The 27,979-nt window shown below is 48.3% G+C and overlaps 1 protein-coding gene across 1 annotated transcript; it reads left to right on the forward strand.

The window, feature by feature from the left end:
• Positions 1-1,707: 1,707 nt before the first annotated feature.
• Positions 1,708-27,306, forward strand: TXNDC5 (thioredoxin domain containing 5). The gene is made up of 10 exons (XM_019419794.2): positions 1,708-2,035; positions 6,403-6,552; positions 11,119-11,224; positions 15,161-15,257; positions 17,515-17,630; positions 19,804-19,890; positions 20,815-20,955; positions 23,954-24,036; positions 25,515-25,644; positions 26,866-27,306. Exons 1-10 carry the CDS (start codon positions 1,767-1,769, stop codon positions 26,986-26,988), a joined length of 1,302 nt encoding a protein of 433 aa, XP_019275339.2. The 5' UTR covers positions 1,708-1,766; the 3' UTR covers positions 26,989-27,306.
• The last annotated feature ends 673 nt before the right edge of the window (positions 27,307-27,979 follow it).

Below are 27,979 nucleotides of genomic sequence, written 5' to 3' on the forward strand. Positions count from 1 at the left end.
CCAGGAACCAAATCTTCCATGAACAACGGGGGGAGCCACCTGGAAGAGGTTAGATGACAAAAGTGGGCGGGCGACAAGGACTGGAAGAGCAGTGGATGCCATACCCAATGGCATCACTTGAATGGCAGCTAGGGGGTTTGCAAGAGGAAGGGGGAGAGACGGTTTGGGAGGAGCAATGGGGAGCAAGGAAGCCATCTTTCAAGGTGTAAAAGAATAAATAGCTAACATTTGGGAGGACTCCCGTGTTTCACTCCCGTGTGCCACTCTTGTGTTGGAACTTCCTGATAGCACAGGTGAAAGAGTTTGTATGACATTTGGGGGAGCATCGGGATAAGAGTCTGGCAATAATAGATTATTGGAGAGGATCCCTGGACTTCCAGTGGTGAGTTTCACAATGACACAAAGCACATGGAATCTCATCACAGAGGGCCTTGAGTGGCAAACTAAGGAATCTGTGTTTGACCATGTTGGGGGGGAGGGTGTGTGTGTGTAGGGGAAGGTATTGAGCAGCAAACTATCATGGTCAAAGGTAGGCTTTAGGAAAAATAATTTTCCTGATGTGTGAACAAAGAGGCCCTTAGAAAACTACTACAGCAGGCCAGGATTAAAGTCTGATGAGAGTATGGATACTTACAATGGTGGAAAGAAAGGATAGATGCAGGAAGTGTGGTTGGTTTGAATTATAGGAGATAAAGGAAACGAGGGAGCATGTGAGAGATGATTCCCATTTTTCAAGCTTAAGTGGTTGGGAGAAAAGGTTTTGAAGGGAATTGATAGTTTGGTATTTGGCAAAGCATGGTTAAAGGTTTAGTGGCGGCTGACCCAAAGTCTGGAACAGAGTAATGACAGGTGAATCACTGGGATCTTCCGCTGTTGCCATGCCAAATGCCTGGAGTTTCCCAGATTGAGGACAACCAAGGACCAAGCAGGATCCCAGGAAGCAACCCAGTGATTCTGCCTAATTTAGCTTCAGGCCCCCAGGGCAGAGCCCAAAACTTCAATAACCATATGCAACAAGATATGTGTGCAGGTATGAACTGTGAGGTGCCCAAGCCCAGGGAATACCTTTTACTGGTTCCACAAGGGGGGCAACCAGAGTAGGGGTGTTGTCATTCACCTTAGTGCAGGGGGTGCACAGTAGGACGCCAGCCACCCTTTTGAAGATGAGCACTGCGGGACTTGTTTGAAAGAAGCCACTCTGACCTCTCCTTCTCACCCCAAAGTTAAGGCAGGGCGGGGATAACAGGCCACGGTTTCACTTGGAACGTGGGTTTCATCACACTTCTGACTGAGCTCAGGCCCAGAATCACAGTTGAGGTCTGGCCAAGCATTTGACTCATTCAGGTGCAAACCCCACCCACTTTTGCTCAATCCCCTCCATTCTGCTGACAGCCGCTCTTTTCTTCCTTTAGCCTGAAATCCCGGGGTCTTTGTGTGTATGGCTACGATTAACCGACGCTGACATTCCCATCTGTGGCTTCCCTGCACTAGTCACCTTACTGTGGGCTGAGCGGGCCCCGGGGCGTGCTGGCGGCCGGGACCACTCACCTTTTCCCCTCCGGTGCTGGGGGTAGGAGGACCGCGGACGGGCGCGCGCGGACTCAGCCTCCGGCGGGCAGCGGGCGCGCGCCAGGCGCGGGGCGGGGCGAGAAAGGGGCGCGGCCTCTGCGGGGCGGTGCGCGGGGCGGCGCGCGGGGCGGGCGGCTGCGGGCGGGCGCCGCCGAGGGGACCGGCCGCCGCGGCGAGAGCGCGCCAGCCCCGCCGTGATGCCCGCGCGCCCCGGACGCCTCCTCCCGCCGCTGCCCCGGCCGCTGGCCCTGGCCGCGCTGCCGCTGCTGCTGCTGCTGCTGGGCCATGGCGGCGGGCGCGGGGGCGCCTGGGCCCAGGAGCCGGGGGCGGCGGCGGCGGCGGACGGGCCCCCACCGGCCGACGGCGAGGACGGGCAGGACCCGCACGCCAAGCACCTGTACACGGCCGACATGTTCACGCACGGGATCCAGAGCGCCGCGCACTTCGTCATGTTCTTCGCGCCCTGGTAACTGGCCGCGCCGCGCTCCTCGGGGCCCCGCACCCTGCGCGCGGGGGGCGGTCGGGCCGGGGGCGCCGCGGCGGGCCGGGGTGGGGGGGGTCGCGCAGTGCCGGGGCGGCGGGGGCGGCGCGGGCTCGGGCCGGGGGCGTGGGCGCTCGCGGCTGACGTGGCGCAGGGCGGCCGGGGCGGTGCAGGAGGGGGCGGACCCCGAGGGGGCAGCCGGGAAAAAGCCGTCCCGTCCCCGCTCCCAGCACACCCTCCCCCCCCCCCGCCCCCGAGTCCCCGGACCGGGGGGAGGGGCGGGTGGCCTTGTCGCCCTGTGGGGCTACCCCGCCGGTTCCCCAGCCCCCGCCCCAAACTTCCTGCGCCGGCCAGAGGCGGCGGCCTGCGGGTGCGGCTGGGACCCGTGGGCCACGTGCGGCGGCCGCCGGCCAGTGGAGTCCGGCAGTGAACGCTCGGAGGTCGGATTCCGTGCGCTCGCTGCAGGGCAGATCCCCCTGCACAGGGGTTTAGTTGAAAAATAGCAACTCGCAAAGGTGTGATTTCCCCCTTTTGTGTGTTCAGGATCTGGGAAAGGGTGGTCCGGGGAGAGAAGGGGTTCCTGTGCTACCCCGGGAAGCCGAGAGTAGTGCGAACGCTGGAGACCCCGTCGTGGCTCCGAGTCGATGGGGGAGCTGTGTGTGCTCTAGGCGACTGCAGCGCACTGGCCCCTCCATCCAAGGCTGACCCCCGGCACCTCCTCCCCACCTCTGTCTTGGGGCCTGGTCTTCTGGAAAGTGTGAGCTGAACGGAGCTCCTGCCTCGGTTCTCCGGTGGAGGCGTCCGTATGGGCCTCCGTGCCAACCCCAGAGACCCCTTCCCTGCGAATTGTCCTGCAGAAGGACTTCCTGATGTTCACAGAAGCACAGGTAGTGCTTTCCTTCCAGCGCCTGGATGCCCCGGTGGAGGGAAGTTCTCATGGGGCAGAGCACAAAGCCAGTGTTAGGGCACAAGGCAGTTTGCAGGCTTGTTGCAGCACTTGGCATCCTTCCCCAGAGCGGGAGAGAGGCTCACTGAGATGGGGGGAAGCGATGTAGGAAGGAACAGAGAGAAGATGCCCATGAAAAACGTCCTGTTCAGGAACTGTGCGGGCGGAAGTTGGAGGAAACTTTTTTTCTCTTTCTTCCCATATTCAGGCTGTTAACTATTTCAGTTCATTTGGAGTTAAGTCAACTTTGGCGGCAAGTCTGAGTGAGAGCTGGCATTTATTAGCAGTGTACCCGTGGGGTACATTGTGTTTCAACTTCCCAAGAACCAGCCCCGACTTGAAGTTTTAGATCTACCAGTGGTCTAGAAAATACTTTGTAGCATAAAATAATCGTTCATTATTAATAGTTCCTCTGTGAAGGAGTATTCTCAGAGTATCTATTCCAATTAAATACATTACTTAATTGGAGTCTATTTCAGTGGAGTAAGTCCGTGGATTTTTTTTTCTTTATTTTTTAAAGAAAAGCTGACATGTAGACATAGGAAGTCTGTGCAGTGCCGAAGGAGTTTTAATTTTGGAGTCTCAGTAATACCAGCGAGTCCTAGACTGAGTGAGAAGACTGGCAACTGGGCACTTCGTATTAAGTAAACTCCTTTTTCAGTGTATGTGACTTACAGATTTAGATTTTTTTTTAATGTTTAGTTTTGAAGGCGAGCGAGAGAGCGCACACATTTGTGGGGGAGGGGCAGAGAGAGAGGGAGACACACAATCCTAAACAGGCTCCAGGCTCTGAGCCCTCAGTACCAGAGCCTGACACAGGGCTGGAACTCCCAAGCCACGAGATCATGACCTGAGCCGAAGTCAGAAGCTTAACTGACTGAGCCATCCAGGGGACCCATGACTTACAGACTTTTAGGTGGATGTTCCTAGGAACATAGCTCTTTAAAGTTTTTGTTTGCTTCTTAATTATCCACTACAAAATACTTAGATAAAGATGTTGGGTTTCTTTTTTTTTTTTTTTTAATTTTTTTTTTCAACGTTTTTTATTTATTTTTGGGACAGAGAGAGACAGAGCATGAATGGGGGAGGGGCAGAGAGAGAGGGAGACACAGAATCGGAAACAGGCTCCAGGCTCCGAGCCATCAGCCCAGAGCCTGACGCGGGGCTCGAACTCACGGACCGCGAGATCGTGACCTGGCTGAAGTCGGACGCTTAACCGACTGCGCCACCCAGGCGCCCCAAGATGTTGGGTTTCTATGAAGGCATTTAAAAGTTAGACCTTAAGGGCACATTGGGGCTCAGATAGAACAGGCTGTGGCCTACACCATTCCCCCCACCTCTTTCCAGGTTTAGTCTCTGGAATGTTGGAAGCCCACATGTAACTTGGGGGCAGCGGCAGCATATAATGAGAATATTGCTCTGTATACCTGCACTCTGAACCTGGCAGATGTAAGGTTATCCGGCTGTAGATTTTGTGCTAACATCAGGACACGGCTTCTGTATGGCCGATGCGCGTCACCTTGAATCTGGTGACTGTCAGATTAGGAGGGCCAGGTGGCTTTGCTCTATTACGTGGCCACAGATGCAAGATTTTGAATTAAGCTACTGTCCCAAAAGTTCATACTGTAGCCACAACGGTCCCAAACCAGAAGTGCCCACTACATGGCACCTGTGGATGATCCATCACTAAGACATTGCCAGACATTTAGTACCCGTTAAGCATGTGCTGGTTACTGGAAATAAAGTTGTAAAAGGAACAGTGCTTGTCTTCACAGCACTTGAGCTGTATAACTTATATAACTTAATATAACTTAGGTAGAATTCTGATTTTCCTTCACAATTATCTTTCAGAAAAGAGGGAATCATTTTGTAGTTGAGTTTCTTATAAAGCAAGGATTCTTTTAGCTGGCCAGGAAAGTGCTGCTTAGGGAAGACACATTAGCTTGAGGCAGACTTTTTTGGTGCTGCCTTTCAGTGCTTATGACGGAGGTCATCTGTCAGAAAAGAAAAGAGGCAAAGAAATGTAACACTGATTTTGTTGAAAAATTACTTTGAGGACATAGTGACCATTTTGAGTGTTGGGTGTTCTTTATAAACAGGCATTTATTTTTTTTTTAAGTTTATTTATTTATTTGGGCAGGTGGGGGGAAGAGAGAGAGAGGGAGAATCCCAAGCAGGTTCCGCACCTTCAGTGACCTTGGGCTTGAACTCATGAAACTGTGAGATCATGATCAGAGCCAAAAATCAAGTGGGTGCTTAACTGACTGAGCCAACCACGCACCCTATAAGTAAGCATTTTAAAGATCACTTTGAAAAGCAATACGGCAGCTGGTTTCTTTGTAGATACCATGAATATACACCAGGTGAAAAAAACAAAAAACACAACAAAAACTCCTACGTGCCATAATGCTACTGTGACTGCACCTGAAGCTTGAGATAAAGTTTCCATGCTGACTCATATAGTATTCAAATGTGGCACTACAGAGAGCTGATAATTAAAAAAGGTGATCAGTTATAGGACTGAAAAAGTAGATTTAGTGATGGACAAAATGCTGATGCTGTCAAGAAACGGGAAGAGTAGCAAGAAGCAATAATTCTAAGTTAATGTATTATTTTAAATGATAGGGGATTTAAAAATGTACTCTCAAATTCGTACAGCGAATATCAAGTATACATTTGGTTGCATCAAACCGAGAAGTTGGGGTAGCCACAAACTTTTCTAAAGTTTCTCATTGGGGAAAATGCAGGATTGAGTGAATTTTGAGGTTGCCTCGCGTTGGCAGATACTTAGTTATTTAGTAGAGAGTCCTGACTAAATAAAATAGGGGCGATTATGGCAGGCAGTGTGAAGCTGCTGCAGTAGAAGGAGAGCAAGGGAACTTTCCAGAAGAAGAAGAGAAGAGAATGGCACCAGACAGCCTGGGTAGTCAGAGCCGACTTGCTGGAGGAAGCGATACCCAAACCAAACCTGAAGGGCAAATAGGAATTTGCCATATGGGCTTAGGGAGGAGGCATCAGAGAGGGCGTGTACCAATGCCCGTGTGCCAGCCAGTCTTTCCCCCTTCAGAAAACCACAAGTAGTTCAGTTCGGCTCCAGGTTAAACTGCAAGCAAAGGAGGGCAGCAGGTGTACAGAGGTCAGATTGGAGGTCAACAGGGGCCAGTTCAAGGCGGATCTGTCTCAACAGCTTGCTATGTTTTGGTTTCCTGCTGAAAACAATGCAGGAACTCTTTGGGGGGCTGGAGGCCGAGGAGTGAGGTTCTGTGGTAATTGTGAGCCATCCTTCCCTGCTGTAGTATAAAGAAAGGATCAGAAAGGTCCACTGCCGTATGGAAATGGGTGAAGAGGTGGGCCGGCACCCCCTGACCCGATATTCAGTGTGCTTGCTCCCCTCCCCTTGTTCCAGGTGTGGACACTGCCAGCGGCTGCAGCCCACTTGGAATGACCTGGGAGACAAGTACAACAGCATGGAGGACGCCAAGGTCTACGTGGCTAAAGTAGACTGCACAGCCGAGTCAGATGTGTGCTCCGCCCAGGGGGTCCGAGGATACCCCACGTAAGTGGGAGGGGCCCGTGTTTCCCGTATGGGTCCAGGTTTTCCAGAGCCTTTTGCCAGCTGCACTCGGCTAAAGAACATACAAGTTAAACTCCTGGTAAATTTTTATGTAGTTCTGAAGAGTGAGGAGATGATAAATGTAAGCAGGCAGTCCCTGGTGTCAGGGAGAGGTTATACTTAACACCGTCTTGTCTATATTAGATGTCTTTTTGTGCTGTATTTGGAAAGAGCCTTTCATTAATCAGTGTCGGGTTTCCTGTCTATAAGGGAATGTGTTTGTGAGACAGAAATGGCGGTCTCCATGGGGTCCTGTCAGGTTTGATGTTCACAAGTACCTTTATGCAACGAGCATACTTTGTCATCAATTTTACTTTGAGTTTTTGGTCACTCTGCTATGCTTAAGCATCCTTCCTGGAGTAATTTTCCCATGTGACTAGCACAAGGGCTGTTTCTGTTGGAAAGAAAAGTGACAAACTGGAATATAGCAGTTCTGACCAGCGGTGCTACTTACTCCCTTGACAGTTAAAACAGGTTTTTTTGGTTTTAAGAAGTAGAAATTGAAACTGGCTTAACAAGCAATAGAGGGATGACTTAGAAGGCTGTGGAAGAGGCTCTGAGGCTCCCCTCCAAGGGCTTAGGGGCCAGTTTTTACCTTTACCTCCTTAATGTGACTTAACTTTCCAGCTCTGCATTTCTCTGTTGCCCGGTGGGCTCGGGCTCACTACCGATGGGCCCAGCTGGGGTGGAGTGTCCGCCCCAGACAGTCCTTGTGGCCAGAGAGGCGGGTACTGTAGGAAGGCAGCAGTGCCCTCAGACCACATGGCAGGCGTTAAAGTGAAGAGCCCTGCTCCAAAAAAGGGAAGAAGCTGTGTCCAAAAAGATGGGGGAGGGGCTGGCCACTGCGATTCCCCAAATATTTATTCAAATTGATGAATGAAGTAAATTCTTATAAAACCTGGGCCTGTCTTCAAACCCAAGGGGCGGCATGGAAAAGTGGAAGGAACTCTGGGTTGGAACCTAGAAGCCACGTCTGAATCCCGGCTCTACTGTTTACTTATCATGCAGTGCTGGCCACGCTGTTTAACCTCTGAGTCTAAAGTAGGATGTTGATACCTTACCGCCCCCCCACACCCCCACCACCCTCATTGTTGTATGAAATTACGTGTTTGTAAATACCGACCTCAGCATACTCAGTAAGTTAAAGTTTTCCCTTACATTTAGAAATTTGGCATTTTCATAAAGGACACTGGAATTCTTGCTCTTTGGTGACTGCTGCTAATCCAAGTGCCATGATTCAAATCAGATCAACTACGATAGGCACCATTGTCCTGTGCTTCATAGCATTGCCTTTAAAGTAAATGTAGCTTAGATGAGGGGCATCACAAAGAAGCTGTCAGTGAGTAGTGGGACGCACGGAGGAGGTAAATGTTTACCTGTTTGGAACCTGTTACTTTCAAGGTGCAAGGGCAACAGAGACGATTGGCTGAGGTGTCTACTGTTAAATAGCTGGCTGTGTATGGCCATGTACACCACCAACCACACCACCAGGAAGTGAGACAGGACTGGTGATAGGCTGCGAAGGGCAAGTGTTAGGGGGCGCCAGAGGGGCAGTAGAGGGTTCCACCAAAACCTGGTCAAAGGAGCTCTCTGGCTACGACATCAGTTACTCCATAGATGTTATTCACAGATTTTAAATGAGCCGCATTGGATCGTGTGTCCTGGTTTAGAAGATGTGGTCTGTCCAAGAAAACCATGCACTGGTTTTGTGTTGTTAAAAAGAACTAGAATGAGTCCACATTATACTGAACATTGATGGCAAGGAACTTCTGTAACCCTCAGGGCCCTACACACAAGTGCCCGAGAACAGGTTGTTGTTTTTTTTCCATAGAATGCAGGAGGCAGGGTGTGCTGCATTAAAACGAGTCACATGAGGGCACACATGAGGGCATTCATGCATTGACCTGCGTGAGCTTTTACTTCCTCTGAAACAGCACTCATGTCATAGAGATACATGAGTGAAAATGCCTGAGCGTGCACTGTGGGTCAGTGCATTCGCTTTTATGTCATTCTAACCCTGGTACCTTCAACTGAAATAAAGGATTGCACAGGGAGGGAGTTTGGGTTCCCATGTTCCTAGGGATGGCTCAGTGTGCTTAGAAAAATGTTTTGAGGTCATGCTGTTGAGCCAGTAAGGAATCTTTATCATCTGGGAAACTGTGAGCCAGAGCAGGGCTGAAGGAGGTTTGCTAGGGCTGCCGAAGCAAAGCACCACAAACCACATGGCCAAAGAGACCAGAAATTTATTGTCTCATAGTTCAGGAGGCCAGAAGCCCAACATTGAGGCATTGGTAGGGCCATGATCTCTCTGAAACTCGGAGGGGAACCCCTCTCTGCCTCTCCCTAGTGTCTGGTGGCTGCTGCAGTCTTTGGGGTTCTGTGCTTGTGTCTGCAGCACCCCAGTCCTCTGCCCTTACATGGCCTTCAGCCTCTGTGCATGTCTCTCTCTGGGTCCAAATTTCACCCTTTAAAAAAGATCCCAGCCATATTGGATTAGGTAGGGCCCATCCTCGTAACCTCATTTGAACTTGCTTGCCTGTATATAGATCCTATATCCGAACAAGGTCACATCCTGAGGGACAGGAGGCTTGGACTTCAACAGATCTGCTTTGGGGGACATAAATCAGCCAGTAGCACTGTCTCCTCAGTTGTGCTAGGATTTTGATCACAGATTTCCAGAGTGACCCATAAATGGAGATTTTTTTTCCCCCTATAGTCTCCTTGAAAGAGAAACAGATCACCAGGAAAAGCAGATGCCCCTGTGGAGGTTTGGGAATAGCAGGAAAGTTTGGGGCTGTCCTTTAGGCTTGTACCCCAGGGCCCACTCCCTATCCCAGATGCCCTGGACAGACTGAAAGGTCTGTAAAGGAAGCTCTGATTTTATCCCCTAGGCTCTGTGAACCTAAGGAAGAACCCAGGCTTGGGCAGGATAAGAAGATTTCTCATCCAGTAAGAAGAAATTAAAAAAAAAATTGTTTATTTTTGTTTTGCTCAGTGCACACCAAATCAGAAAAAGTCACAGGTTAGGTTTTACTGCATTTTAATGTTAGCAAAGAAATGAGGAATGGGTTTGGTAGTGCCTGTTCCTTCCTAGTAGTTTGAGGATCCACCTCCTTTTCCACTCTGAAGAGCTGTGGTGGGGGAGGCGCCTTCTGGAAGAGAGAGTCGGGGGTGGAGGAGTACATTAAGGATCTTCTAGCTCTGTGGGCATAACACGTTTCTAGAGCTTCCTGAGGTCTCAGGGGCGGGTGTGGGCATTCGTGATTGTGAGATCATTGGGGTTGCTTAAAGTGTTAAAGTTCATGAAGTAACGGATGTACTGGCCAAAATGGTGAGTTTAGCTTTTTGTTACAGTCGTAAAAGTAAAAGCTACTGAGGAAGCGGGGCACATATTCTTTATTGGAGGCACATTAGGGATGTCACTCTAAGTCCATCACAGGATCTTAGAGCGCGGGTAAGGCCTGTAAGCCTGTTGTGATTAAAGTGCTGATTCCGGCTAATGTGCTGGTTTTCTTGTACTGCTACGAAACTTCCTTCTAAGGCCTTTGGGGAGTTAGCTCTTAAAACCACAGTTCTGATACCTGCATATCTTGACTTCTGACACTCTGCTCCTGCACATCGGGCTCCTATTGCCAAAGTCCACAGATGTGCCATAGAAGTGATAAGGATGTTTGGATGAACAGCTCACCAAAAAGTGCTCGTCTGTGTTTCTTTTCTTCTGTCAGTAGCCATATTCCCCGCCCCCACTCCTCCATCCTGGACACCCTCTATTAAGTTTTATCTAGAGCGTATTTGTCCCCTATCAGTGGAATGATACGGGATCTGGAAGTGTAATTTCAGTCTCTGACAATGTCTTTTGCTCACCCACTAAAGCAAGTGCTACATATTCTATCTGCAGATACCTTCAGAGGCTAATATATGTAGAAAAAGAAAAGACTCCTCAGTGAGGAGGTGAATAGACCGTATCAGCCAGTGTCAAGGCTATTCTTATAGCTGGCAATGTAAATCTCACAGAACCTGGATATTCGTGCTTTGTTAAGAGTTGAAGAGCTGACAAGGTAGCATGGAAATACATTTATTGCAAAACAGTGCTATTTCTACTACAGCCTTAATTTTTTTTTTAAACGCAGCACATAAAAACTACTAAAGCCTAGGAAGGATGACAAATCCCTAGCAGGAGAGAAGCTTGGAAGTTCTGTCAACCGAACGTTGGTGGCTTGGGTTTTCACTCACAGCATCTTAGACTTGATGTGTTCCACTCAGTCTTACTTTTATTGAATAAGTTAAGAAACTTTTTTAAGTGTGGGATTAAATGGATATGTTATCTCCTAGGACATTCTTTTCCTTTCTTTTTCATGTTGTATCAGAGGGCAGCAGGTCTGTGCCTGGCTGCGGTCCACTGATTGCCTCCCTGCACAAGCTTGCCCCCCGATGGGACAGCGCTGTCTACTCAGAGCACTCTGAAGGATTTAACTGTCTGCTCTGTCCTGTGCTCTGTCACCCTTTCAGCTTGAAGTTTTTCAAGCCTGGCCAAGAAGCTGTGAAGTACCAGGGTCCTCGGGATTTCCAGACACTGGAAAACTGGATGCTGCAGACGCTGAATGAGGAGCCTGCGGTGAGTGCACATGAGGCTTCCCTGCCTCCCGCCCGCTCTTTCTTCCTGTAGTTTCGGGGTAATAAAGAGTCCACTTCAGGCAAAAAAAAGTAAAGCTACCATTTCAAAGGAACTTTTTACTCTTTTAGAACTAATTGATGCTGTAAGTAAAAATGAACTTTTTTTCCCTTCTCAATTTTTGTTGATTTTGGTAAAATACACATAAACTTTACCGTCTTAGCCACTTTGAGTACACAAATTCAGTGGTGCTAAGTCCATGCACCCTGTTGAGCAGCCATCCCCACCGCGCGTCCCCGGAACTCTTTGCACCTTGTAGAACTGAAACCATGTCCCCGTTAAACCAACTCCCCAGCCTTTCCCCTCAGCCCCTGGCAGCCAGTCCTTCTACTTTCCATCTCTATTTTCACTGCTCTGAGTATCTTGGTGGAAACAGATGAACTTTTGAAAAGCTTTTTATTATGGAAATATTCAAACATGAACAGAAGTAGAAAGAGTCTTATCTTCGGTGCATGAGCGAGGAGCTGTGTAATGCAGATGGCCCCGTGTGCCTGCCCCCACCTTCCACAGTTACCCCCATTTTGCCCAACTTGTGTTATCATACCTGCCTTCCTAGCTCTTGTTTGGCTGCAGAGTCAGCCCTGGCAGAGTGTCATTTGTGAATATTCCAGTAGCATCTCACAGGTGCACGCTTCCCACTTCCTGACATAAACCTCTGGGCCAGTCTCGCATGTAATACAGTTACACTAATTTCTTAGCATCACAGGGTTGACTTGGGGTCCAGTCCAGGCCGGCCTCGGCCCTCTCCTGCAACCGCGAGCGGTACAGCAGGGTGACTCCCTCCTTGTCCTCTGCACTCTCAGTCCCCAAAGGTGCTCACTGGCTTCACCAATAACCTAACGTAATAAATACTCGTAATACTGTCAGTGTCTTAATGGCCCTCCCTACGCTAAGGGTAATATCAGGAAATGGTGGGAACCGTATGATTTCTGAGATATTTTTCAAAGATGTAGGTCTGTGTAGAGTTATACTAAGCGTTTATAACCCTCCCCCTCTCCAGTGGTTGTCGGGAGCCTTGGTTTTGACCTGCAAGCACTCAGAATGCGTGGCACGTTCTGATTGGTGCAGAAGGCCCGCGGAGGCGGGGCGGATTGGCCGGTGTGTGGGCCCTGGCGGGGCAGGTCTGGAAAGACGAGGTGTCCGGTGCCACGTGTCTCTGGTGAAATAGAGCCCCTGGAGTCTCTGGAGGCAGTTGTAATCCCGCAGTCCACTAAGGCTGCTTTGTTGTGTCAGGTGGGCTTTCGCGGATCCGAGGGTTGTCGGTGCCCATGCGCGGCTCCAGCGGTCTTTGGGGGGGATCCACTGCTCCCGGTGCCGTTTCCCGGGGTGCCTGTGTGGTCCTTCGGCTGTCCCCCGCGTTCTCTGTAGATGTCGCTGCTTATCCAAAACCCACCTGCTTCTCAGGTGCTGCTTTACCTCACGTTTTACAAAGTCTATAACTGCGTGGTGAGGAGCGTTGGTGTTCGCGCTGAAGAAGTGTCCAGCAGGGAGGGACTTCTCTAATTTTAGGCACCAGGGAAAACCACAGACCTCTCAGGGAGTGAATTTGCATCTTTGTCATGGCAAGAGAGTTACACGAGCAGGTGGAACTTTCATGTCGATTTAAACTTAAAATTGTTTCCTCTGTGAAAAGTGCTCTGAGTGGAGGAAGCCGATTTTAAAGAGGGAGTAACCGTCTCAAAAAAAAAAAAAAAAAACCCACTTACAATACTTGTTTTCCATTATTCCACCAAAAATCCAGTCTACTGTGAGGACGTTTTTTCAAGGAACCAGTAGCCCTTAACAGGATGGCAGAATGACTTCGTCCGGTGCTTCAAGCTCCCGTTTTGAGGAGTGGCAGCCTCAGAGCAGGCTGGGAGGGACAGGGAGGCCCCGCCCCTGCTGGGGGCACAGTGTCTCCAGATGAAGGGCCATTGCTGCTTGGGGTCCACCTGCTGCCATATCCTAGTGTCAGAGCAGTAGGGATCTCAGGTCATTGCTGGAAAACAGTGACAATGTGCCTTCCTGTCAGAAAGTTCAAATAGTCAAACCTTATATTGCAAACCAAAAATTTTTTTCAATTAGAATTTGCCTTTCATTGTACATGAAAACTTTTTAAAAAGTTCTCCATCTGTGTTTATACCTAAGTAACTTAACGTATGCATTTTTATATTTAAAGAGGATAAATTTAGAGTTTTCCCCTTAGTGTTATGGCAATATTAAAGAAACTCAAAGAAAAGAAATCCTGATGCTATATCTTAACTTTCTACTTCAACTTTTATATTTTCCTATTTGCTTCTGTATTTTTTTTCTTAGTCATAATCACATAAACACAGTTCACTTTAATAGTGATATTTTTGTATAGTTATATCATCTCAACATTGGTCATATTTTATATTATGTGGATTTGCCATAATTCATCTCTTCTCTGTCAATGGATATTTAGGTTGTATTTTTTCTATCATCAGAAATGCTTAAGGAGCATGTTTATTTTTGTAAAAGACATTTTTTTCTACTTTTGAGTGATGTTTTTAGAATATATTCTCAGACATAAAATTGCCAGGCAAAAAAAAAAAAAAAAAAGAAAAGAAAAGAAAGAAAAAGCAAGACTACTTTTATGGCTCTTGATGAACATTGCCAGATTGCTTTCTTAAGAATCTGTAAGCTCACAGTCACCAGCAGGGCAAGACTGTACCCATTTCTGTGGTATACTGTGTTTTTGCCATGACTGCGGGGACTGCTCTGGTATCTGCCACAGGGCAGATAGTGACAGTGCCCCCTCCCCCCAAGTTTCATAAATGAGCATTGAACATCCTATAAAGGGTGACATACAGTGTTTTGCATTATTGGAACTCACTGTTTGCTTAGCCACCATTCTGTCGGGCATCTTTTCGTGTGGGTACTTAGCACTTGGAAAGTTTTGACAGGCCCGCAGCAGCAAAGAAAGCTTCACGGTGCTTTACGATTACAACTCTGCACAGCTTTGAGCTGTCAGCACTTTTTGAAGCTTTTAATAACTTGGCTATTCTTTCTCATAGAAACGTGTGAACTGCCAGATAAAAATTGAGTAATCTACATCCCATGTCTATAGCAAAATGGCGATTTTTCTGATCCAGCCTCAGAAATTGAGAACTTTAGACTTGTGTCCTGTGCTAACTGCCTAGTTGTACACAGTTGGTGCCCGCTCAGGGACTGGCAGAAGCATCCTTTAAAAAGCCACTTCTCGCTCCTGCGTTACGTGTTTCTGTCCCAAGCTTCATTGAGTGAATTAAGAAGCACAACTCAGGTCTGCTCCATGGTTTTCTCGCTCTTGCGAGAAACAGTCACCATCTCTTCTGTCCCTTTACCAGTCCTTCACAGTTTGTTACCATTTGTGTGAACAGAGGATGGCCAGGCCCTCCTGTTCTCTGATGGTCTCTTGCTCTCCACTGTGTCTATCTTGCTATCTTTGTATTTTCAGGTAGTACTTCCTTTAGAGCCAGTCCGTCAGGGATTTCATTTTGAATTCCATGTGGAATCTGAGGTCACGCTGCAAAGAACAGGGCAGTGTGCTTGTTTGGGGTGGGCCTCTCCTTCAGTTTGTCTGCTCTGTTCGTCTGGGGACAGCGAAGAGCAAGTTGGGGTGGGGACAGGCATCCCTGGCTGCCTTGAGTGCCGATTCTGGAGCACTTCCTGGAGGTGTGGCTGGTGAGGGGCCTCCTGCTGAAGTGTCCAGATGATCTGACAGAGTTGGTTCCTGCCTTGGCCTCCCTTAACACAGCAGCATGCCCCAAGGGTTTGATGTAGCCAGATGAGGGAGGAGATCTGCAGAAGGTTCCAGACAGACACAGGTCACCTGCTCAGTGGGTTTCTCTATGTCTTCACATACAAACCCAGTGACTGTTGTTTTGTTTCTATTAGACACCAGAGCCAGAAGTCGAACCGCCCAGAGCTCCTGAGCGCAAGCAGGGACTATATGAGCTCTCAGCAAGCAACTTTGAGCTGCACGTTGCACAAGGTATGGTGGGTGAAGCTCATGGGTGCTCACAGTGGGACGCGCACCTCTTAGAACCACTGACCATCCATCACTCCTTGATTTGCTGGGCTCTTTCTTCCTGCCACTTGAGGGCTCGTGGGTACCATCTGTGCACTTAGCAGTGGTCTCTTCAGGACCCATTAACGTCCTTGTACAGTGCACTTCCTCTTAGAAATCATTTCTCCTTTTGTCTCTCTACTTACAGAAATGCCAGTTTTAATGCTAGTTAAAGATGTAAGTTTTGGAAAGCTCACAAAGCATGAATGGGCACGCTTAATTTGTATACTAGTTAGACAGCGCATCCTTGGATAAGAAAGTATTTATTTATATTAATGTGAATCATATGCTTGTTGACCAGAGGCAGAAACAGAAGTTTCTCTTATGTGTTCAAACTAGAATTTAATGGGACCATTTTAACGTGTGAATCAGAGTAGGTGTTCTTAACACTTAAAACGGTTTTTTGTACCACATCTCGTTTTTTTTTGAAAACACTCTCCTAAATAGTAAAATGATCTATATACGGTTTCTAACGTAAATAACACATAAGTCCTTTATTCACATGTTTCGGAACAATTGGCTCAGCACTGAATGACTTGAAAGCAAATTCAGCTTCCTTGTTGCTCTCCATTCTCAAATGCTGCCATGGAGAGAAGTCCTCCTGTAAGACTGGGCTGGAAACATTGTGAAAAGGGCTTAACATTATGTCTGGCCCTGTAACTTCATGCCCGCTGGGGGGTTGAACCCCCCCCCCCCCAACTTAAGGTCTAAAATAACTTACTGTGATGCCTTCCTTTGTTTTCCCTTTGTGTTCAAGGTTGTTATTTGTACCAGGGCTCTGGGGGGGAGGGGGTGGCGGTGACAGTACAATTTCAGGGTGTTTTCCCCAGTAGGGGGTTCACTTTAGTTCCCATAAGCCCAGCTGGGACTCTCTCTAAGCAAATCGTGCCTGAAGGGCAGCATTGTGGAGATGCCACCTTGTGCTGCTCACATGAGGATCTGTCCTCAGAAAATGACAGTCACCTCTTGGCCTTAAAGCTTCCACTGATACTCTGGTAGGTTCCTTCCTGGACATCCTGTCTCCACCTCACAGCACAAGTTAGTGTCATTTTCTGTCTAGAGAGGCATGGCTTCAACCTCATGGATCACTTGCTAGTTTTTTGAATCAAGTGTTTCACCATTTCCCTTAAGGTGTCATTGCTGTGGGTGACAAAGCACTGCCATGAGCGTTTGGTGTGGCAGTGTCCTTCTGTGAGCCTACGTCACATTTTGGTGATGCACTCACAACCTGATTGTGGTCTGGTCTCAGCCTGACATCTTTCAGGCCCTAGGCTGGTCAAGGCAGAACAGCCTAGAAAAAGTCTTCAGTATCCAAATGACGATGTTGTATGGATTTGGGTTTTTTTCTCCTAGCCAAGGACTGTTTTTAAAACCTTCTGTTTTATTGTCAAATAAAACACAGACACAGAAAGCCCTCAAACGTAGGGCTTAGTGAGTTGTCATAGAGTGGTCAGCCTATAACCACCGTCCAGTTCAAGAAATGGCACTGCCAGTCACCCCGTGCCCTATCCAAGTCCCAGTCCTCCTGCCCTCAAGGAGGCACTTTCCTTGCTTTTCGTCATCATTCACTATCCAGATGTGCCTTCCTTACATTATAGTTTAATTTGTTCTTTATTTTACCTACGTCTCTCTTGCGTCTCAATCTACATGTTCCCCCAACATGTTTTTCTTCCTTGTATCCTTTTGCTGAGCACATAGGTTATTGGACCTGTAGAATTCCCCAGTTTCCACTGTGACAGCTGTGTCCCATGGCATGGTTGAACATGTTTCCCTAGATCCGTTAACTTATCAGGGTTGCCAAATGCCGATAGTCTCATTAAAACATCCTTTCTTCATTGTTTTAGGGAGAGAAACTTGCCCTCATTTATCACATGCTTATCCAGTGGTGCAGTTTGTGTAAGAAAGGTGGGATAATTGCCTGATTCTTCCCGTTTGTTGCCAGTTCTTCAAATAATGAGTTGGTTCCCTGTTGTCCTCCAAAGATGACAAATTAGATTTTGTTTTGAGGATTGCTATGAGTTCATGGATATACACTTACTTGATGGAGTCACTTTTTTACCAGTTAAAGGGTTCATACTGCAGTTAGTTTTGCGAGAGGACAAAGATCAGATCCTTGCATTCGATCTTGAGTAAGGTATTAAGTCACTCCTTCTCCCTCCTCTGTCTTGGCTCTCCACTGAAGGCGACCACTTTATCAAGTTCTTCGCTCCATGGTGTGGTCACTGCAAAGCTCTGGCTCCAACCTGGGAGCAGCTGGCTCTAGGCCTTGAACATTCTGAAACTGTCAAGATTGGCAAGGTAAGTGAAAGCCCTTATTAAACTGGAAATAGACCGCCTTTGGCTGGATTAATTAGCAGAGTGGCCCATTATTCATTCTGTGTGCAAAGTCGCAAACTTGATTTATTAATTCCATTTAGTGTGCCACTTGATAATTCATTTCACCTTCACAGATGGCAGCCTGGTTTCAAATGTGCTGGCTTTTCCACAGCCTAAAGATAAATTATGGCTTTGGCTTCTTTGTTTATTTTGAAGCAATGGCCAATTCTGAATTGGCAGCCCCAGAGCCCTTTCTGCAAAGATATGGGGCACAGCCTTCACGAATGTTCACTGGCCGGACTTGGAGGCCATCCACATTTGACCTCACCCAAGAGCTGTCCCCTAGAGGAGCCTCAGCCCTGTGCTCACAGAGGCATGCAGAAGGTCCCCCTCTGGTGAGCCCCAGCTTTCACTGCTGCCTGGGAGTCTTTCCAGCTTTCCCCACTTTGCAGAGAGAAGCCAGAAGTGGTGTCTAACAACTTCTGTATAAGTGGATTTTCTGGAAATCTCCAGAGCAGCTCCCGGGCCATCAAGCACTTTTCATCTCACCCAGCCTTTGGCATCCACCAGACGTCCAGGCATGGGTTTCCTTTTATAAAGATCTCATGTTTTACTTTGCCAAAGGCCTGACTTGTATACAGAAGGAATGCTGCGTTTCCAGAACTGCAGCTCATGAGATGATCTGCCCGGGACAGGGAGATGGCCAAAAGCACAAGCTTAGGGTCCAGGCAGACCTGGCTGGCCAGCCTTTTTGACAGCTTCTCCACACCTCAGTGTCCCCTTTGCAAAACCACAGTAAGACCTAACTGGGGCGGGGGGAGGTGGCGCGGGGAGAGTATCGAAGTCAGATGCTCAGTACGATGTTTGGCATGAAGCAGATGCCCGATGAGTTGTAATAGTTGTCGTTCAATGGATTTTCACTGTTGCCTATTAAACACTTTTATTTTTTTAATGTTCATATGTTTTTGAGAGAGAGAGTGAGCAGGAGAGGGGCAGAGACAGAGGGAGACACAGGCTTCAGGCTCTCAGCTGTCAGCACAGAACCCGATGCGGGGCTCAAACTCACAAACGGTGAGATCATGACCTGAGCCGAAGTCGGATACTTAACTGACTGAGCCGCCCAGGTGCCCCATTGTTAAACACTTTCAATTATGTATTCTAGTTATATGTGTTCTTATAATTTTATATTTATCGAACATATCGTGGAAGTAGTCATAATTTTCTTGTGTTCTATCCTCCCCATTCCTTGTATCCTTACTTTAAACTATTTTGTGAATTCTCATGGGCGATTATTTTCAGGTCATGTCTGTAGAGATTTCTGGTAGAACCAGGTGTGAGCCAACACAGTTTGCCCATGCGGGCTGTGGCCTCCGTCTCCGGACATGTGTGCGGCTGGCTTAGACTGGACTCTGAATGCCCCCCACCCAGACTTCAGGCTGGGGCTTCCTGTGCTTCAGTTTAATACTTTAACTGCCGACTTCAGTCTTAGGTGTGAATGTAATATTTTTATCCTACTTTGTTGAGATCCTGAAAAACAACAACTTAGTATCCCACACAGCTGATTTTAACATCAGTAAAAAATCAAAAAGAAGTGACTTAGGATAAACGGTTTCATGAAAATGTTGAACATGCAGAATCTTGATAAGATTCAAGTGAAACAAATTTAAAGAGCTGTAATAGTTGAGCTTATGGAATTAAGAACATGTAATCACCTTAATTTGATATCTTTTCAGTTATCTTTATTTTATACTGAATACTCCTGTTTCAAAACTCCCTAAGTGTGAACATGAGAATAAATATCGCAGCTGGTGTTGGTGTAGGCCTCTCTCACTGACGGCCAGGCCTCCCCTCCCCAGATGTCAGGCTAGGCTCCCCTTCTCCCTCTGCTAACATGCTCCAGGTAAAATGTTGCTTCCTAAAAATTGGCATTTTTAAGTGAGATAAATAAGTCATGTCTCGCAAACAAATCTCATCCCTCTGCTCCCTTAGCTCAGGTGTATTTTGGGGTAGGTTTTAGGAAGTCTCTCCCCAAACTGCCACTGGCCGGCAGAGATGCTACAGATGAAGTGTGTAAAGTACTGAGTGCCCAGTGATCCATTTAGCAGGGAGGCTCACGAAGAAAGGAACTGAGCATCTGGTCTTACTTTACTTTTAGGTCGACTGTACGCAGCACTATGAACTCTGTTCAGGAAACCAGGTTCGTGGCTATCCCACTCTTCTGTGGTTCCGAGATGGTCAAAAGGTACGTACGTCTTCAGGTCCTGGTATCGAGACCAAGTGCTTCTCTTAACCACAGTGGGCTGTTGCCAGTATGAGTTGTTTGGGCACTGGTTTGGTTTTTTTTTTTTTAATTTTTTTTTTTTTTTTTTGAGAAGAGTGCACGAGTATGCATGTGTGTGTGAGCAGGGGAGGGGCAGAAGGAGTTTTTTTTTTTTTAAGTTGCATTTCATCTGAGAGAGCATGAGCATGAGTGGAGGAGGGACAGAGGGAGGGAGGGAGAGAGAGAATCCCAAGCAGGCTTTGCATTGTCGGCATAGAGCCTGACTCGGGACTTGATCTCACAAATCGTGAGATCACGACCTGAGCTACAACTGAGAGTTGGACACTTAACCAGCTAAGCCACCCAGGTGCCTTGGGCACTGGTTTCAAGGCATACATAATCAACAAAAACGTCTTGGCCTCAATTAGTAAGATTCGGGTAGCTGACAAAAACGGTCAGTTGTCCTGCTATTTCGAAGCATTCCCATTGGCTGAGGTTAGCACTAGAATAGCTCGGGCGTACCGCCGGCTGTAGCTGTGCTCTGGCCACAACCGTTGAGTGGAGTCAACACTGGCTCCCGGTCGCTGGCGCTCACTCCCACTCTCCTGTCTATCCCTGGCCGATGGTCAGCTTCTCAGCACACCGGAGTCGGCCCCAGTCATGACTCTGGGCTCTGCGGGAGGCAGGTGCTGTCAGGTTCTCTCCCCAAAGCTAAGGTGTTCGGTTTGTAACGTGCACTCTCGTGTGAATATGAGCGTGCGGACGCTGCCCAGTCCCCACCGCCAGGGTGACGGCATCAGTGGAGGTCTCATGGGGGTGAGTGGGGTCGGGACGAGGTTTGAGCGATTCAGAACACTTAAGTGTACTAACCTGACAGCATTTTTGTGCGGCCCTTACCTCGGACAGATTGACCAGTACAAAGGCAAGCGGGATTTGGAGTCCCTGAGAGAGTATGTGGAATCACAGCTGCAGAGCACGGAGCAGGGGGCCCCGGAGGCCGTCGAGCTGTCAGAGGCCCCAGTGCCAGCCACTGAGCCCGCGGCCAAGGTGGGTGTCGGCTGCGATCAGGAGCGCCTGGGGTGGCCCACCACCTCCTGCCCACAGAGGCCGCTCTCCTCAAATGCTTTGCACAGAACGGCAGTTGGGGGTCAGCAGAGAGTAGTTCAGATAGTTGGCTGAGGCTGACATTTCAACATGAGACATTTCCTTCAGCCACTTTTAACATGCTTGTGAGGGGTAAACCTAGGAGCTCCTCTGAAATAAACATGAGACAAATCCTAGGAGTATTTGGCGTCAAAAGCTCTGGAAAAGTCGTCCCTTTTTGATTCAGTAATCCCTGTACTTGAGGGCATTTGCTACATGAAAGTTTGGCTGCTGTTAGGCCCCCGTTTCTGTCCATTTCCACCACCTGCTACAGTAATTTGATTTTCACCCTATGGTAAAGGCCCCTGAAAGGTCTGCAGCAGGAAAGATGTACACGTTGGAACTGAAAGGCACATTGCCCGAGGACATTTAGTTTGCTTAGGCAGGCAGTCTCTGACTTACTGTGCTGTTGTCTTCATTCACCCAGTGGAAGGTTTCAGATCCACTTGTTCTGCATTTATCGAGCCTGTTACATTTCAGGCACTGTCCCAGGCCACCAGGAAACAAAGGCAAGTAAGACTCTTTCCCTACCTGTGAAGGGTACCTGGTCTAGAGGGGAGACAGATGAGAACTTGGAGAAGCAGATGTCCCAGGTGTGTGACCCAGGAGTGTGCAGGCCCAGTCATGATTGGGGCAGGCAGGCGGGAAGTGTCACTTGAAGAGCTGAAAGGCAAATTGGTAATTGCTGCAGAGACGTGGTGGACGTGGAGAGAAAAGGTTTGTCCGAGGAAGAGCGTGAGCAGAAGCACGTTAGTATAATCGGCTGGGCGTATTTGGGGCAGGGCCAGCCGTCAGCTGGAGGGAAGGGGGTGAAAAGGACAGGGGGTGCAGTGCAGGATGCCAGAGAGGGGAGGTAGGAGCTGGATCATAGAGGACTTAGTCGGCCAGCCAAGGATTTTGAGCTTCATCGTATATGTATAGGGATCCAGCAGAGGGTTTTGAGCAGATTTGAATTTTAGATGACTGGCAGAAAGAGATTGAAAGTATGAAAGGGGGGGAAGTCAGTGTATTAGGCCAAAATGATGATGAGACCCCAAAACTACGGCTGTGACAGAGGGTGGAGACAAGGAGACAGCAAGCATAAGGAGCCTCACCCTCCTGAATACAGTCGGGCAGGTGGGGTGAGGGGTTGACTGGAGTTGTGGCATACCTGGTGGTCAAGGGCACTAAGCGTGAGAGAAGGACTGAGGGGCGGGGGGAAGGGAGGTGATCAGGTCAGTTTTCAAGTTGCTGATTTTCAGGGCTGTGGTGGACATTCAGGTGGAGATGTCCGGTGGACAGTTAAGTAGGACTCGGGAACTGAAGCAGGAAGGATATGTGCACTAGAAGGGTAGCCTTAGGCGTCAGCCGATGCTGAAGCCATGGGTGAAAAGGAGGTTTTTCAAAGAGAGTCAGGGAATGTTTTCCAGGAAAGCAGAGCTTGGTTTCCTAGCTAAGAACCCTAAGGCCTATTTGTCAACAGATTTCCAAGCAGAATACTTAAGTTGCTACATCCGTTTACACCAAGCCCTTAGCTGGGACACAGTGGGCAGGGGAAGGGGCAGCATGCCCTCGTTCTGCGAGGCCAGAGCAGTGAGTGTGCAGATGTGTGTGACCACCCTCCTCCCGGCCCCCCCAGTAATTCTTGAACCCTCAGCATTTACATAGCAGATCCTGACTTGCTGGGACCATCACTCCCTGAGCCCTAGTTGTTTGGAATTGGAAAAAGACAGTCATCTACTCCCTCCGCGTGGAGTGGGGACAGGAATGGGCCTCCTTGCCCCCTACAGCCCATGCCTTAGTTGGACTCTTAGGTTGGGGACTTGCCTAGGTGTTAGTTCAAAGTCGGAGCTTTGGTTTAAGAAGTAAACGAATGATTCTGCAGTAGCTGCGACCACATACGTTGGAGGGGACTGTGTCACGGTGGTTCTAAAGGTCACCATCCCAAATTGAATGTAATTATACACTGTGGATGTTTTCATCAAACACAGAACAGTTTCTATTTATAACACAGTTTTCCAGCAGTAAGTAGGTCTTTCAGTGAGCATGGCGTCATGTTTCTGGACATAAAGAAAGATGGTAGTGTTCTACAATGGGCCCCTTGGCGGGCTTCGCCTCCGAGTCACTGACACGCGTTACTCGATGCCAGACTCAAGCGGAGCAGCCCTGGTACGTTTAGCCACATGATAAATCATCATATTCTTGCTCTCATGAGAGAATCACAGATCCATTTCTGGAGAAACCCAGGAACATAATTCTGCAAAGAATTGTCAAGACCAAATTGCTTTAGAGCAGGCTGCCTCATGGCACCTTCCCCCTACATTCTCCAGCCAGAGCTTAGATGAACAGTTTGCACGTTTACTTTGAATTTAAGAAGCCTAGGATACGTAAAACACGTATCCTTGCCTGTGGTCTTGCCACTGTCGACTGCGAAGGCAGTACACAGAGAAGGGAACTTGTGCACATCCACGTGCTAGGAGAGCGGTAGGGTCACTTAGAAAAGACAGCAGGTGCACGCACATCAGGTGAGCCAGTGAGTCGGTGTCTGGGACTCTCCAGTCGGCGTCGGAGGCTCTGGGCCGGAGAGATGCACACTGTGGCACAGGCCGCACAGAGCCAACTGGTCCACACCATGGAGCCCTGAATGACAGCAGCCACACCTGAGCCCCTCTTCCCCCCAGTGGCCGGGGAGGACTGCGTCCTGCCACCTCCTCGAGGCATCTCCCGGGCTCAGGACCTTGGGGACCTACCTGTGGTGAATCATTGTCCCTTCTTGTGTAGCTTGTGAAATGCACGTTTTATAGGTATCTCCGTGTGACCTTGGAGCATGTATGACAGCACTGTTAAAAGATTATTGATTTGTATTTCTGTAATCCCTGCTCTAAGTGATGCCTTGGAACTGTGGCCTTTCCCTCCCCTGCAGGGCACCCTGTTGGCACTCACGGAAAATAACTTCGATGACACGATCGCAGAAGGAATAACCTTCATCAAGTTTTATGCTCCGTGGTAAGTGGCCGTTTGATGAGAAACTGCCTGGTCTCGGTGCACTTGAGCCCCATCAGAGTTCTCTGCTCATTAGGCACCGCTCTAGACTCGATGTTAGGCCTAGATGTTGCTACATTTATACACAGGTTAGGTTCTAGGAAATGAGGAAAGGTTATTGTTTGCACCTATATTCAGGTATGTTGAAGTTCGGTTTGGTGGTACTCATGAAGTTATTTATAGAGAATGAGGCCAGTTTATTTTAAAATTCAGTCTGTTTTGGAGAAAACATGACAATGTGACAATAGAGAATTAGGATGGCCATATAAAAGTTAAGCTTTGTGGTATCTGCCCTTGTCCAGATAGACTGAACATCTATATCACGATGTAGCTTTGCTCCTTAGTGTCTGAGACGTTATAGAGAAATCCCATGGGGCTCCTGGGCAGCCATCCTATATGTTACCCAATTACCTGAACCTTCCTGCTGCATGGTCCTCAGAGACCGGAGCAGAGAGGGCGACACCAACTTTGTGCCCAAGGCTCCCTGAAGTGGGGCAGGTGACAGGTGCCAAGAGTCACCTGCACTGCTGTAACTCTGCATGTCCTTTCTTTCCTTTGAATCTCTGTTTTCTGAGCTGTAAAACGGGAAGAGTGCTTTGTCTTCACAAACAATCCGCTTAGAAAAGCACGGTCTCAAGGAGAGTGTTAGGTTTTGTTTCTAAACACGAACAAGTAAGGTCACCAGCATGTCACTTCTGCTCTTCGGTTTGTTTTCGTTCCGGGTATTGATGAGAAACCACAGGGGCAGAGAAGAGAAGTCCGGGAGCACGCGACTCACAGGAGTTGTACAACTTTTGTTCTTAAAGAATAGAAACACTAGTCAATAACACCTTTAAATCTATTATTTTCTATTTTTTTTTATTTTTTTGAACCTAAAGCCATATAGACCAAGTGTGAGGACAGAAGATCCCCTTTCAGTGAAGGGGTAAAGTGCTGGGGAAGGGGAGGGTTTGCACAGAACTTGGCTTGGACTTCACTGCTCACAGCGAATGGATGACGTTTCAGGGAAGCTTTCAGGCTGCCCTGACATTTTGAGACCACAGCAATCAAATCTAAAATGAAATGTCTTTAAAAGAAGTTTTTGGTGTCCATTTTCTTTTCTGTTCATCAACTCCTGCTCATGGTGCACTTGCTTCATTCATAATCCAGCTAGCTCAGTTTACCACATCCTGGAAATGGTCTCAGAACCTAAACTTGCTTTCAGACCAGCCTGTTTCCATTCAGTTCTCCAAAAGCCTACTTTGGATGGACTTCGAATTCCGTGTCTGGGACGGAGGAGGAGGAAATGTTAGCGCACCCAGGGGGGAATCTGATATCTTACACATTTCTAGGCAATTGCCGACTGCCTCTTACAGAAGAACCAAGGCTTGGCTCGGCAGCTGGATTTAGGTGAGTGAGCTTGACCCAAGACTTCAATAAAGCTGTTGTCGTCCTGTTCCTAGGTGTGGTCATTGTAAGAATCTGGCTCCTACTTGGGAAGAACTCTCTAGAAAGGAATTCCCTGGTTTGGCAGAGGTCAAGATTGCGGAGGTGGACTGTACTGCCGAACGGAATATTTGCAGCAAGTACTCGGTGGGTACATGCAGAAGTATCGGGGACCCTGAGTATCGGGAGCACGCCCACATGGAGCTGTCATCTGGTGTGGTGGCCTCAACCGGGACAAAGCACAGGGCCTCGTCGTCTTTGCGAAGCGCTCCTTGTGTCCTTTTGAGGCTGTTGCTTCATTTCCGTTTTGAAAAGCAAAAGAGATGCTCTGCCCGAGGAAGGGCTTTCTTCTCCCACTGGTTACACACCTCTCAAGGGAGACTTGAGGCCTTGCTGTCTGCATAGAAGGAGGTGCCACCTCGGCACGGCCACTTGCTGGCTGAACAGTCAGCTGACTTGCAGCCTCGTCTCAAGCCCCTAAGTGGCTTATTGTTCAGCCCTGAGCGTGTCCTAAAGTACAGTGGTTGAGTAAGGGAAACCCCTGACTTCCTCCCGAAGGGACTATCCCAGCCAGCCGGGCTTCCACTTGGTTTTGTCCTGAAGCGTTGCCTTCTTTCTGAGCTGCTAGCACAATCTGATAGCCCAAAAGGTTTGTAGTTCACATTTTTGCTTTTGTGCGGTTTTCTTAAAACATCTGGGGGCTCTGGAGTTCCCTCATTAGATTGAGAATAGGTGCAACACAGACGTCATTTACTCATCACTCGAAGGTGCCATTTTTTCTGGTGCCTTAAAGCCTTAGAAAAGAGCTGGAGATGTATATTCTTGTGACTCCACGGGGTCCACAGAGTGGTTGGGCATTAGCAGGGGGCTTGTCAGAAATGCACAGTCAGGACCCACCTGGACCTGCGGCATCAGAATGTGTCTGTTCACCGGGTGCCCAGGTGGTGGCATGTGCACGGAAGCTACAGAAGCTGTACTTCTAGATAAAGTCCTTCCTTTGACACTAATCCTGAATATGCTTTTGAATTGGAAGGTGAATAACCCTGAGGCTTTGCTTTCTTGTACTTTTTAAACGGTCTGCACCTTTTAAAAATTTAACCATGGGGGTGGTGTGCTGACAGCTCAGAGCCTGGAGCCTGCTTTGGATTCAGTGTCTCCCTCTCTCTCCCCCTTGCTCACGCTCGCTCGCTCTTTCTCAAAAATACACATTAACAAAAATTTTTTAACTTAACCATGAACTTCCCTGGTTACAACTTTAGGAGTTTTTTTCGGCAGGGGGTGGTGGTGGTGGTGGTTTATCTCAGAAGCAATTTGTATGTGACCTGGACCACTGGTCTTCATACTTTCTTTTTTTTTTTTTTTTTGAAGGTACGAGGCTATCCCACATTGCTGCTTTTCCGCGGAGGGAAAAAAGTCAGTGAGCACAGTGGAAGCAGAGACCTTGACTCACTGCACCACTTCGTCCTGCGCCAGGCAAGGGATGAGCTGTAAAACCCAGTCCCAAGTCGCCCGGCCACCCGTGCCCAGGGTGTGGGAGCTGAATTGTGCAGGTGTGGAGTTTCACATGGTGGTTTTTCAGAGAGCTGAATGTACTAAACTTGTGGTATCTTCTTTGTGTGTGTGATTTTTAAGGCAACACACTCTACAAATTCTTTATTAAGTTTCTCTAAGTAAACACGTAACTCATGATCCCTTCGCAAACAATATTTTCAGTGGCGATCTGTCGTCCCCTTTACCTTTCTCTTGATGAATCTAAATGGTTTCCTTTGAGACTAAAGTAGAGTTGAGAAAAATCAAATTGCTCAACTACTTTTGGCTCCTGAGTGATTCTGGTGAAAGTATCATCTAAAGCATCGTTTGTGAACTGCCCACAAGTTCTGGAAAGGTGGCAGTATTGATATTCTGCTGATCTTAAGGTCATAACGGACTTGTTAGTAAGGTGGTTGGTCAGTAACTTGGAGCAGATCTAAACACAGAAACCCCACACCTCTGGAAGATACCTTCACGTCCACCCCTGGCTTTGCTGTTTCTGTTAATACTACTCTCATCGCGAGAGGTCAGCCATAATGAAAGCAATGGTACTTCTGACGTGTGCCTGAGTAAGACAATGCTGGTGCCATAATCTGTGTGTGTGTGTGTGTGTGTGTGTGTGTGTGTATGTGTGTATGCTTCTGTTTGTTACAGGTGAAAGATTTATTAGTTAGGTTCTCATGCAGCCAAGAGTCCATGTGAACTTTAAGATTTGACGTCTCCCACAGAAAATGTGGCACGGAAAGTTTCACAAGACTTGTCCTGACTCTTCTGTTAACTCATAGAAAGATTCTGGTTGTATTTGCCACCAGGGGGGCAAAAGGACTTAGGTGAGCTTTCCCAGCCCCGGGTCTCCTGACCAGGGTGGCCCTCCTGCTCAGCAACAGGGCCCGAGCTGGAGGCAGCCTCACGTTCTGCTTCTGAGTAGTCATTTTAGAGTCTAACTGTACTT

Source organism: Panthera pardus, unplaced genomic scaffold, assembly GCF_024362965.1.
Source record: "Panthera pardus isolate Hobbes unplaced genomic scaffold, ASM2436296v1 HiC_scaffold_17, whole genome shotgun sequence".
NCBI classification, from domain to species: domain Eukaryota; kingdom Metazoa; phylum Chordata; class Mammalia; order Carnivora; family Felidae; genus Panthera; species Panthera pardus.

Bases quoted from the DNA above. Each gene is read 5' to 3' on its own strand.
- TXNDC5 (XM_019419794.2), top strand. From the start codon at position 1,767: ATGCCCGCGCGCCCCGGACGCCTCCTCCCGCCGCTGCCCCGGCCGCTG. The intron at 17,631-19,803 runs GTAAGTGAAAGC...CTTTACTTTTAG, and splicing joins AAACTGTCAAGATTGGCAAG to GTCGACTGTACGCAGCACTA. The intron at 24,037-25,514 runs GTAAGTGGCCGT...TCCTGTTCCTAG, and splicing joins ATCAAGTTTTATGCTCCGTG to GTGTGGTCATTGTAAGAATC.